This window comes from Aphelocoma coerulescens, chromosome 25, assembly GCF_041296385.1.
Source record: "Aphelocoma coerulescens isolate FSJ_1873_10779 chromosome 25, UR_Acoe_1.0, whole genome shotgun sequence".
Classification (NCBI taxonomy): Eukaryota; Metazoa; Chordata; class Aves; order Passeriformes; family Corvidae; genus Aphelocoma; species Aphelocoma coerulescens.
The window spans coordinates 2,697,284-2,710,241 of NC_091038.1; the positions used below are offsets into that span (position 1 = coordinate 2,697,284).

The 12,958-nt window shown below is 51.7% G+C and overlaps 1 protein-coding gene across 1 annotated transcript in view; it reads left to right on the forward strand.

Moving 5' to 3' along the window:
- The window catches only part of LOC138098661 (GON-4-like protein), a 28,877-nt gene that overhangs the window by 14,713 nt on the left and 1,206 nt on the right, over positions 1-12,958 (forward strand). The window contains 15 exon segments of the mRNA XM_068995359.1: positions 399-570; positions 1,159-1,303; positions 1,453-1,603; positions 2,711-2,827; positions 3,319-5,022; positions 5,618-5,864; positions 6,760-6,941; positions 7,638-7,835; positions 8,380-8,523; positions 9,088-9,231; positions 9,464-9,583; positions 9,839-9,952; positions 10,481-10,688; positions 11,528-12,296; positions 12,693-12,795. Coding sequence (XP_068851460.1) covers positions 399-570; positions 1,159-1,303; positions 1,453-1,603; positions 2,711-2,827; positions 3,319-5,022; positions 5,618-5,864; positions 6,760-6,941; positions 7,638-7,835; positions 8,380-8,523; positions 9,088-9,231; positions 9,464-9,583; positions 9,839-9,952; positions 10,481-10,688; positions 11,528-12,296; positions 12,693-12,795 — 4,518 coding nt within the window.

A 12,958-nucleotide genomic window follows, 5' to 3' on the forward strand; every position in this document is an offset into this window, starting at 1 on the left:
AATTATTTCATTGATCCCATTAAACTGAGAACTAAGGTTCTGGAAAAGGCGGGGATTAAAAACAAAATAAAAATTGTGGAATCCCAGAATGGTTTGGGTGGGCAGGGACCTTAAAGATCACTCAGTGCCACCCCTTGCCATGGCAGGGACACCTTCCCCTGTCCCAGGTTCCTCCAAGCCCCTCCAACTTGGCCTTGGACACTTCCAGGGATGGAGAATCCACAATTCTCTGGGCACCCTGTGCCAGGGCCTCCCCACCCTCACAGTAAATCCTCTGTCCCTGGATTTGCAATGCTCAAAGTTAAGAATTTCAGGCTATTTCTTGCATTACCCGTGTTTGTTCTCCACCTTGCACTTGAAGGCCTCTCCCTGACGTGTTTCTGTGCCTGGCTTTGCAGAGCGAGCTCGGGAGCTTTGCCCGCAGCTCCAGCCTGCTCCGGGTGCCCCTCAACCCCAAGTTCCAGACCATGTTCCAGCCCTGTAACTTGCAGGGGGCCCTGAGGCTCATCGAGGACTTCCATGCCCAGGTCCCAGTGGACTGGAGCCCTCGGAAAGCTGTGAAGAAGAATGGTGAGTGAGGGGACGGGGTGGGGAAAGCACTGGCAGGGAGAGTTATTCCACGTGTTATGGGAAATTCCCAGTTTGGCCCTCCTGGAGCAGCTCTGGGGTCCCCCCAGACTTTCACAGTGACCCAACAGGGCCCTGCTGGACCCTCCCACATTCCCAGCTGGTCCCAGTCAGACCAGTTCCCTCCCAGCTCAGCCCCAGGCTCTGGGTCCTTCCAGCCCTTGGATGGTGGAGCAGCCACACAGAACAGCTCCAGCTGCTGCCCCCAGGGAGGGACCCCGAGCAAAGGCCCCTCCTGGGCTGGTGTCCCCTCCCAGGCTGTGCCTGATGCTCCTGGGGGGCTCAGAGTGGCCACTTGGCCTTGGTCTTTTTCTTGCTACAGAGCAAAAGACAAGATGGGAGGGGAAAAGAATTTTACCTTTGGCTGATGTAAGTTTAGGGGGAAAAACGAGGAAATCTGCAAATTCCAGAAACAGGAAGAAAGTCTTTTTGCAGTGGGAGGAGTAAAAGGAGCAGCCTTTTCAAGAAGGGAGTTGTGAAAAGCATTCATCCACTTACACAGCTGTCCTTACCTGTTCATTCTTTTCACAGCAGGTGAATTCTCATGTTTGCCAAAGCAAGCAGCCTGGATTTTGGCAACGAGGAAAGTCTTTATGTACCCAGAGCTGCTGCCAGTTTGTTCCTTGAGAGCAAACCCTCCCCGGGACAAGATCATCTTCACCAAGGCAGAGGACAAGTAGGTGCTTCAATTATTGTGCAAAATGTGTGGAAATGGCCTTTGTTGAGGAGAATTTCTGGGGTGTAGTCCTTGGGGAGAACTGTGCCACATCCCAGCAGCTCCCTGAGAGGTTTCTTATCTCCTCCCCTCCCTCTTTCCCTGCTCAGCTTGTTGGCTTTAGGGCTGAAACATTTCGAAGGGACGGAGTTTCCGAAGCCTTTGATCAGCAAATACCTCCTGCCCACCAAAACTGCCCATCAGCTGACAGTGAGGATCAAGAACCTCAACATGAACCGAGCCCCCGACAACATCATCAGGGTAAGGGGCACGTCCTGGGGTTTGAGCTGCTCTGTGTTCCAAAGGCCTCTTGGTGCTGGCACTTGCTTAAAATAAAATGCCATCCTTTTGTTAGCAGTGAGGATTTATCCTTTTATTGTACCTTAGCCCCTGGACTTGGCAAGTACTTAGATTACTGGTTTGACTCTTCAGAGCTCAGATAGGCCTGGTACAGCTCAGTAATCCCGACAGAAATTCATACAAATAACCTTTTGAGTAGCAAAACTGTGCTCATTTGAAAACAAACCAGTGGGAGGCACCAAGTCAGAATAACAATTTAATGGAAATTAAAGAAAAGGAAAAGAAAGTAAAAGAAAACACTGACAGAGTCAAGATACAACCTGAGTCCCTGTTGTAGCAGTGGTAGAATGGTGGCTGCAGCTCTCTGAAGCGGTGATCCTGTAGAAAAAAGGGTCTGCTCTTCCTCAGAAGGTCCAGTGGTGGCTGTGTAGCTCCTGTCCTCTGGAAATCCAGTGGAAAGGGTTCTCTCTGGTGCTCAGAGTCTCAGATTATATCCACGATGGGATGCTTGGTTCCTCCCTCTGGGTGGAGCATCTCACAAAGGGGTAATGAGTCATGAGGCCAAGTGTTGATGAGGCTCGTTAACAGAAGATGGTCCGGAGGGAGTTATCTCTGAGTCATGGGCAGGACAATGATGGGCCATGAACAGCAAGAGAGTCTGGGGGGAGGAGGCAAGGAAACACTGCCCCACCTGATTTCCACAGCTCATGAGGATGGTAATAGAATACACCTCAACCCAGGACAAAAACTTAAAGAAAAGTGCTGTTTGCAGCAATAATCCTGTCCTGTGAGCTACTGGGAACTGCTGAAGAGAGAGTAAGAACCAAAACCACATAAAACAACACCTGCACACGTGCCTGACCCTCTGTGAGAGCAGCCAGCATGGCAGGGAGCTCCTGTTCAGCCTGGGTTCTTGGTTTTTAACGTGTCTGTGGGTGGAACATTACAAAGAATTGCTTTATTCACACAAACAGAATTGTCAGAGCTTTGTCAGAGCACAGTCCTGCTCCATCCCAGCAGTGACCTGACCACAGTCACCCTGTCTGGCCTTCTCTCCTGTCCCCACAGTACTACAAAAAGACCAAGCAGCTGCCTGTGCTGGTGAAGTGCTGTGAGGAAATCCAGCCCCACGAGTGGAAGCCGCCCGTGGAGAGGGAAGAGCATCGCCTGCCGTTCTGGTTAAAGGTATTTCCTGCTGCTCTGCAGCCAGGGCTGGGGGGGAAGTTGTTGTTTGGTTCATTTCTTGTGGGTTTTACTTGGGTTTCGTGTGGGTTTCCCTTGTGGGCTTTTCCTTGGAGGCACGGAGACCATGCCTGTGAGTCAGTCAGGGAGGACTGTGCCCAAGGGAACAACTGGGCTCAGAGGCCATAAAATCCAGTTCTGTTGATCACCCACTGTTACACAGGGAAGTTCCCTTCCCACAAAATCTTGTGTTTACTAAAGCAACCTTTATAAAGCAGCTCAGTCTTGTTTTTCTCAAGATCTCAGAGCGTCCTAAAGGCTTTGCAGTGCAACTCATGAATTTAAAGTACTGCTAATATGCAATAGGATGAAGTAAATAAAACCCACTTGTAGAAGCAGGTTGCTGTCTCTTGCCTTCTGTGCTGCTGTGTGAAGGTGGGAATACAGGAATAGTCTATAAATAATAAATTCCAGTCAATTCTTGCTCCCTTCAGGCAATCTTGCCCTCCATCCAGAGGGAACTGAAGCAGCTGGCAGAAGATGCCAAGGAGGCACCGGGATCACCTGCTGCAGAACCTGTCCTTTTGGGGACAGAAAAGGAAACTTCAGACACAGAATGTGATGACAAATACCCTCTGCTGATGCCCAAGGGGCTCGCGCTGACCCTGAAGCCTTTGGCCAACCGGTTCTCCAGGAGGGCCTGGAGGAGCCAGAGGTCGTCGGCTCTGAAGCCCGTCCTGATCCGGCCCAGCCCCTGTCTGCAGCCCAGCTCCAACCCTGTGAACATCCAGAAAACTGTGAAGTTGTCCCAGTCAGAGGCTCCTCCCAGCAAAGTCCTGGTCCACGTCCCTCGGCCCATTCAGCCGGCGCCGGCCGTGCCGGGGGTGCAGCCCCTGAGCGTTCCAGCAGTGGTGGGAGGTGGGGATGGCTTGGAATTCCAGAACGTGCTTCCCACTGCCCATCCAGACTCCAGACAAGCTTTCCCAGCTGCTGGACCACCATCTCTGGTGTCCTCAGAGCCGGTGACTTTCCAGCCCAAGCTGATGCTGCCGGCTTTGGGCGGGACGAAAATGCGCAAACCTTGCGTGCGTAAGGGCTACCAGAGGAAAAAAGGGACAAAATCTGCCCCGCTGATAAAACCTTCCCCTCTGATCCAGCCCTCCCCTGTCATCCTGACTGTCCCTGCCACCACAGTGAAGGTGGTTAACATAGGCAATGGCTGCAACATGATCCAGCCCCTCAACACGGCAGTGGGCCGAGGCACTCAGGCCATTCCGGTCACAACCTTGCTGGTGAATCCATCCACATTCCCATGCCCGTTAAACCAGCCTCTGGTGACCTCTTCCATCCCGTCACTGATTGTCTCTCCCAACCCTGTTGGTCTGTCTGCACCTTCTGTGGGTGAAGGTGAGGAGCAGCTGACCCTGGTCCCTGCTCCCGGTGCCTTTCCCGCAGTGGAGCCCAAGGCGGAGCCCCCCGAGCTCTTCATTCCCTGCTCCGCCGTCTCCCCCAAGGAGGAGCGGGGCACAAACCCTGCCCCTTCCCACGAGGGCATTCAGGACAAGGGGAGCAAGAGTGACTGCTGCAGCTGGGCAGCTGGAGAGGGAGATGGGAACACCTCAGAGTCGTTGCCCGTGGACCTCTTGCCTCGCTTGGAAGATCCTGATGAGACGGTGAAAATCAAGTCCGAAGAGTCAAGTGAGGCTCCCAAAGAAGCCAACCTGGCAGAGAAGAGGGATCTTTTATGTGCTGAAGTGAAGGAGGAGTTCATGCTGGGCCTTGGCCAGGAGCTGAACATGGAGGCTGCGTGTCCCTGTGGGGATGACCCCAAGAAGGAGCACGTTCCCTGCGAGGACAAGGGAGAGGAGGAGCACCGGGCTCTGCCGTCCCCTCCCCGGGCGGAGCAGCAAGGGGATGCAGGGGGGGCTGCTGGGCCAGCAGCGAGCAGTGACTCCCCAAAGAACCTCCCTTACCCAGCAGAGGGGGAGGCAGAGTTCAGCAGCCCCCCAGGAAGACCAGAGGACTCATCCAGCATCGATGGTCAGTCCGTGGGGACACCGGCCGGCCCTGAGGCTGGAGGAGAGAGGGAAGGGCAAGAAGAAGAGGAAGAAGATGACTTTGATGATTTTACACAAGATGAGGACGAGGAAATGTCATCAGCCTCAGAAGAATCGATTCTGTCAGTGCCAGAACTGCAGGTAAAGACAAAACTTTAAAACACTTCAAGGCAGCCGTGGGTGTCCTGAAACAACACCCTGTGGAGTCAGGGCCCATCCCACTGGGAATCTCACTGGGGAGATGGGCTGGTAACTCTGTGAAAGCCTGGCATTGTGCTGGTCACAGAGAAATTGAACCCCATGTTTTGCTGAGCAGATTTTAAGCCCAGGCTGAGGGAATATATTGCAAATATGCAGATTTAAACTCTGCTGAGCTGCAAGGACTCCTCTATGAGGCTGCTCTCGAAGAAGGACTTTAGAGATTACTTTCCAGGTCACAATTCCAGCAAGCCCTTAAGAGCTAAGATGATCATTAAGGAATCATTAAGGAATCCCTTCTAACTCAAGGCTTAATCTGCTGAATGGCAGATGCTGAAATTTAATTTTGAACGGTACAATTTTGGGCAGCTCTGGAGGGGTTTGAATTCTGTTCTTTAAGAGAATCCTTTAGTTGGGCAGGTGCTGATCTGTGAAATTGGGTGTTGGAGTCATGGTGCAGTGAGGAAGTTGCTCAATGATACTAAACCAAGCAATAAAATACAACAATGTGATTTCTTGTTATTAATTACTTTCTAAGGAGACAATGGAAAAACTTACTTGGCTTGCAACAGAGAGACGTTTAAGTCAAGAAGGAGATTCTGAAGAAGAGAATTCCCAGGAAGAGAACTCTGAGCCTGAGGAAGAGGAGGAGGAGGAAGGGGAAGGAATAGAGAGTTTACAGAAAGATGATGAAATATGTGGAGATACATCAGAGGAGCCTAAATCTGCCTTCACGATGGCCAAGGCAGCTTCCCCACAGGTGGAAGCCCACAGGATGCCAGCAGGTGAGGGCTGTGGGGTGTGTGGGTGCCAGCAGGTGAATTCTTTGGGGTTTTTTGGACACAGGGAGTGGGGAAGTAGAGCTGCTCTCTGCAGGGAAAACAAACCAGTGGGGAATCATGTCTGGGTTTAGTTTCACTGATGTGTCTGAGCCAAGTGGTGCTTTCCAGCTGGAAATACAGCTTTAGGACCCAGTCACAGCTCTGTAAAAAAGTCTCTTGCATATGAGCCAAGGGTCTTCAGTGCCTCAGAAAGCTGCAGACAGATTCATGGTTTGTGTCAGCTAATACCCAATACCTGTAGAAGAACAATGTTAGGCAGTCAAATCTTTGCTAAGTTGAATTTTGTCTGACGAGATCATGTTGGAGAAAAGGAAAGGAAACAAAGTCCAGCAAGTGGTAAATGAACTTTGCAGGGAACTTTGAGGAGGGGACCTCAGCCCATTAAATCAACAGATTCCTAATCCTGAAGCCACAAAAATCTGCATGTAGCCCCTCTTAGTTCCCAATTTCATTCCCTGCTGTGTGATTTTAACTATTGTGTAAATAATAAGCTAAAGGGATAATTTGCAGAGTGAGCAGCCAGCTCTGGTGCTCAGGTTGTGTCTGTTCCCCTCACAGCTGTTCTGCCCTGGTGTGCAGGATTCTGTTAGTCCCAAGACAAGCTGGGATGGCCCTGTGGCTGTATCCAGGGATTGTTCCTGGCAGGTGCTATTGGAACAAGCACCCAGTTTGAGATGTTGGCCAGCCTGACTCGTGGGAAGTGTATTTCTCCTGCACTTGCAGGGGAGCACAGACAGGAACTCATCACTGCCTCTGAGGGCTGCTTTTCTGTTGGAATCTTGCCCTGGCAGAGCCGTGGGGCACCTCTGCCACCAGCTGACCTTGTGCTCCTCCACAGGGGAGAACCTGAAAGCCCCTGGGAAGAGCAGGAGCTCCCACAGAACCAGGAACAAGCGGGGCCGGGCTCGTGCCAGCAAGGACACCTCCAAGCTGCTGCTGTTGTACGACGAGGACATCCTGGAGAGGGATCCCCTGCGGGAGCAGAAGGACCTGGCCTTTGCCCAGGCCTACCTGACCAGGGTGAGGCAGCCCAGGAACAGGAACAGCAGAGATTTAGGGTCCTCTGACACAGAACTCGGCCACGAAACTGCCAGTTCTGACTGGGAGTACTGGTCTGGCTGGGGTGGAGTTATTTCTTCCTACACCCCATGTGTGGTGCTTCACTTCCCAAACTGTCGCTGTCTTGAGCCGTGAGTTTTCCTGGTTTTGCTGTTCCTTCTCCTGCCCTGAGTGGGGGAGCTGGAAGTGAAGGAGTCAGGGGCTGGGGGTGCTCAGCTGCTGCTCTCAGTCCACAGCACCAGAGCCTTCTGAATTCCTGAATTTAACAGTCTGGTCTGGGATCCCTTCCCTCATGAGCAGCTTAGGTTTGTCTTTAAGGAAAAGACTTGGTTGCTTCACCGAAATTGCAAGCACTGTGCAAATTCTGAGTAGAGGAGATCAAAGATTACCAGATTAAAAGAATTCAGGGAGAAATTCCTCCCTGTGAGGGTGGGCAGGCCCTGGCACGGGGTGCCCAGAGAAGCTGTGGCTGCTCCATCCCTGCAGTGTTCCAGGCCAGGCTGGACAGGGCTTGGAGCAGCCTGGGACAGTGAAAGGTGTCCCTGCCTGTGGCAGGGGGTGGGATGAGCTGATCTTTAAGATCCCTTCCAGCACAAGACATTCTGTGGTTAACTTGTTTTCCCTGTGGATGTTACCAAGGCCTGTTGCTGCCCCCAGGTCCGTGAAACGCTGCAGCACATCCCGGGGAAGTACGAAGACTTCCTGCGCGTTATCTACGAGTTCGAGATCAGCACAGACAAACGGACAGCTGTGGATCTCTACTCCACTCTGCAGAAGCTCTTGCATGACTGGCCACAGCTGCTGACGGATTTTGCTGCCTTTCTTTTACCAGAGCAAGCTTTGGAGTGTGGACTGGTAGGTAGAGTGAAAGGAGGAGGACAGATTTTAAGCACCGTGAATGCTGGTGGGAGTGAAAGGATAAAGAGTTCTTCCTAGGGCCAGAAAGGCAAACAGCTGGTAAATCTCTTGCTTACCTTGCTGCTTTTATTAATCAGAATTGGAAAGTTTGGTGTTCTTTGTAAATCTCCTGCTCGGTGTGACTGTGGAGGAGCAGCCTTTTCCCACTTGCATCCCGTCTGACTGCAGAGACATCGTGCAGATACAGCAAACAGTGGTTCCCCTGTCTCCAAACCTGCCTTGCACTTTGTAGGATAGAGGGTTTCACCTGTTCCCTTCTTTCTGGATTTCCCTATCTTACGTGCAAAGCCAAACTTTATGGCTCATGTAAGTATTGACTGTACAAAGTGTTGTTTCTCTTGCTCTGCCTCTTCCCAGTTTTGCAAAGGGCATCAGTGGAAAACAAAGACCAAGACAGGAATTTTATAGCTTCTTTAAGTCAATTCGAGATGCTTGGGAATATGTGCTTGAACATGAGGGGGAATCTTTTTCTTTTGGCCAGTTTGAGGAGCAGCAAGCTTTTGAAAAGAGCCGGAAGTTCCTCAGGCAGCTGGAGATCTGCTTTGCTGAAAATCCTGCCCACCACCAAAAGATCATCAAAGTCCTGCAGAGCTGTGCAGACTGTCTGCCCCAGGAGATTGCAGAGGTAACCAGGGACCCCTTTCCTCCCAGTCTGAGTGCAGTCAGCCACTCTGATTCCCTGTCCTGCTCCTGGACACCACGGGATTTGCTGAGCTCGTTCTCCCTTTTGAGGGTACAGCTCGAAGTCATGGAGTCACAGAATGATTTGGGTTGGGAAAGTCCCTCTCATTCCACCCCCTGTCATGGGCAGGGACACCTTGCACTAGCCCAGGTTTCTCCAAGCCCCATCCAACCTGGCCTTGGATTCAAGGGGAATTGGAGCTGCCTCTCCAAGCCCTGCGTGTTTCCTCTCTCCCACCTCCACCTTGCCTTGATCCCCTTGCAGTTGAGATTTTAGCTTAGTGCCATCTACCGAGTCTGCCTGGAATTCTGGAGGAATATTTCCAGGCTAATTTGATGGCTGGGTGTGGAATGATCTCAGAATATCCAGGAGGTTGTACCCACACAAGCAGCAACTCCCATATCTGAGCTGTAATGAGCCGTGGTGCTCCCCTTGCTCTGAGGATCCTTCAGAGCACAATGAGGTTACATGGAATGAGACTCATTTTCTCTGGATTTTCTCTTCCAGCTGAAGACCCAAATGTGGCAGCTGTTGAAGGGGCACGACCACTTGCAGGATGAGTTCTCTGTTTTCTTTGATCACCTACGGCCCTCAGCCAGCCGCATGGGAGATTTTGAGGAGATCAACTGGACAGAAGAGAAGGAATATGAGGTGGAGCAATCTTTTCCCTAAAACCAGAAATGATGAAAGCAGAGACAAAAAATGTGTTGGAACTGGAATAAGTCATAGAGGGTGCAGTTCCAGGGAGAGGGAAGCAGCGGGCTGGGAGAGCTGCTGGTGGACTGAAGTGAATTCTTCAGATTTTTGAACAGGATTTGATGTCTCTGGAGAAAACAAAATTTGGTCACCTGAGAGCAGCTGTTGCTTGTTTGTTTTGCTGCAGTTTGATGGGTTTGAAGAGGTGTCTCTGCCAGATGTAGAGGAGGAGGATGAGCCACCCAAGATTCACGGAGCCGCCAGAAACAAGAAGCGGAAAGAGATGGGAGGCCAACCCCACGACAAGGTGGGCCTGGGGCATCTCCCTGCTATTTCTGACCTCTGAGCAGATGCACGGGGATAAACTGTCTGTTTGAGAGACGTGGCAACAACCTCACAAAGGTGGAAGGAATGGGATTGGGACGTTTCTGTTGTGCTTTGCTTGCCATCATCACTTCAGTTCTCTGCGGGTGTTGCAGCCCCCCGGCCCCCCATGTCCCCCCTGTTCCCTGTGTGTCTGTCAGCTGGAGGATGTCTGTCAGCTGAGTATGTCTGTTTCCAGGAGGTCGAGTGGGTAGATGGGATGAAGGAATGTTCATGTTCCTGCCATGAAGGGAGTAGCGATCTCAAGCTAAAGAAAAGCAAAAGGAGGAGCTGCAGCCATTGTAGTAGTAAGGTTAGTGGAGAGGCCTGGAGTGCTCAGGGGGAAGTGGAGTCCTGCCAGGTCTCCCTGGTGTGATGATCCTCGGGCCTCGTGTCTCCCAAATCGTGGGGTGAGGAAGGAAATGGATCCAGAGGTGCCCAGTGGTGCCTCCCTGTCTGGAGCTCTGACTGCACCTGCCCGGCCTTCTCCCATCTCTCTCCTCCTCACTTTCTACTGCCCCTCCTTGCTCTGCTAAATAATGTCATTTTTGATGTTCTTTTCGGTTAAGAATAAGTTTTTTGAGTGGAAGATGCTGGCGTGGCCACTGTATGAAAAGACGTGTGCCTGTTATTATTATTACTATTACTATTATTATTATTATTATTATTATTGTTATTGTTATTAATAATAATAATGATAATAATAATCTTTCTAAAGCAAATGGAATGCCAAAGTGTGAAGCCTTTGGCCAGGCCAGGAATACCTGGGAAGCAAAGGCTGAGGTGTGGTTGGGATGGACAGACCACGTGTGTGTGATTGTGCCTGTGGGTTGGTTTGCAGGTGTGTGAAAGCAAGTTTTATAAAAATAAAGATTCTCAAGAGCTGCCTGTGAGCCTTGCTCAGCGAGAGTCAAGTCCCCAGCCAGAAGGGAAGGATCCTGGAATGCCTAAGGAACCTGCAGAAGAAATCCTGGAGAGCAGAGACGAGGGAGAGGACGTCCAGAGCAGAACAAAACCTGTCTCTAGGAAAGTGGACTCTGTGTCTTCAGGTGAGTGAAGGTTTTGTGCACAGCAGAGAGTAAAATCCTCTCCAGGCTGGCTCACAAATGAGCAGAGGTTCAGGACTTTCTCATGCACATTTATTGGTTATAATGAGAACTTCTAATCATCTTCTTTGGCTTTTTTTTTCTCTTCCTCCACTCTGGATGCTCCAAACCTGTTGAGCATTCCCTTCACCAAAACCTTTCCTGCCTAGAGAATATTCTGCCCTTTTCACAATGATCGCTCCATTTAAGCTTCTCCTGCCAGGATACTGGCCCAGTCCATGGTACTGGTTCTTTCCCAGTTTCCATTTTAGCACAGCAGTTCAGAACCAGCATCCCCAATCTGCCTTTAAACAATCTCTGTGGTGCTTGTTTTCCCTCCAGTCTGCTACAGACAAGGAGAAACACAATTATGGCAGGATAAACAACCCGAGGGAGATCTCTTCCTCCCCCCTGGAGCCAGGGCTCAGCTCGTGCTGCTGTTGGGGACAACACCCAGTTAAAGACAGGAGTTTAAACATCCTCTTGTGTCTGGCTTTGTAGCCAGGGTGCCAAGAGCAGCAGGGGTTGTTTCACTGGAGAGTTTTGCTCTGGGCAATGCACTTTTTAAATCTTCATCGCTTCACACAGCAGCTGGCTGCAGCAACTCAGAGGGGTGAAGAAAATTGGCTGTAGATTGTCTTCCCTGAAGTCCAGGGTGGGTAAAGTGCAGGTAGAGTCACAGAGCTGCTCCCAAACTGTTCTCATGTGCAGCATTAGGCTCTATAAATAAAAATCGCTTAAAAACGAAGCCTCCAGGAGTTTTTCCTCACAGCTTCCCTGACCTTGTTTGGGTTTCTTGTCAGGATCTCACCTGGAAGGAAGGGTGGCCTCCAGCAGACCTGGATCTTGTGAAAAACCTGCCCCTGCTGATGCCCAGGTTCCAGAAGCAGCTGCCAGTGCAGGTGTGGATGCTGCCCAGGACAGGAGCTCTGCTGCCACTGGCCCCAGATGGACACAGCTACAAAAAGCTGCTCTAAAACTACCTCAGGAAACCAAAGACTGCCCTTGCACTGAGGGACTGAACCAGCAGCCTGGAGGGGATGCAGAGGCTTCCCTGAGGCTGAGCAGGGACCTGCTGCTCTCTGCTGCAGCAGAAGGGTCCCCGAGACCTCGACCCTCCTGTGGACAGAGCCCGTGTCAGACTGAGGGGCTTCATTCTGCTCCAGCAGAGCAGCCCAGGGGCTCTGCTCTTGCTTCAGAAGGAGATGGTGGCAAAGAACTTGAGGGACCTTTGCCCCTGGAAGGAAAAGCTGAAGCAAAGCAGGGCTGGATCACAACGGGCAGCAAAGCAACCCCGGGTAAGGGCTGCAGCTCAGGGTCCCCCGGTCGCTGCAGTTTGGAGACAGAGGACAGAGGCTGCACTGGAGATGCTCCCAAGGGCAGGTCAAAGTCAAATGCAACCAACTGCTTCCAGGTGCATCAGCATCCTGAGCAGCTGGAGCCCAGAGCGGGCACAGCCTCCCCGGGGCAGAGGGAGGAGGAGCAGCAGCAGCAGCGAGTGACAGAGGCCACCGTGTGTGCCAAGAACAGCAAAGTCAGCTCCACCGGGGAGAAGGTTGTGCTCTGGACCAGGTACTTCTGCCTGACCTCCTGCATCTGTCTGCATTCACTGTTTGGCTCCAGCTCTCCCTGGATTTCCAGTTGGTATTCCCCTCTTCTGCCCCCTCCCTTTGAACATTCCTCTGATCACGGTCCAGCAGTTTGGCCCTGAGAGCAGCACTGGCTGCTCTTGGCAGGGCTGTTATTGGAGCACTTCAGGCTGGCAAAGAATCTTTCTTTCTCCTTCAAAAAACTTAAAACCAGGCTAAAGGTGCTCTGCTTCGAGATGGGTCCTGGAATTGGGGGTGGCAGGAGGAGCAGAAGAAGGAGCCTTGCTCAGGGATTGTTCTGAACTGGGAACAGGGCTGGGGGGGGGGCTTGAAGTCTGTCGCTGGTTTTGAGCTGCTTTCACAGTGGTTGGTTTTGCAGGGAGGCTGACAGAGTCATCCTCACCACCTGCCAGGAGAAGGGAGCCCACCTGGACACCTTCCACGCCATCTCTCAGAAACTGGGCAACAAGACAGCGAGCGAGGTGAGGGCGTGGTGTGGGAGAGCTCCTGCTCCAGGGAGTGGGAGAGGGGCTGGAAAGGAAGGGAAGGGGGGGGTGCTGTCATACCAGTCTCCCAAACTTCAATTTGATGAAAAATCATCTTAGAAATAAAAAAATCAAAACCAAACCAAACTCTGTTTTAGTG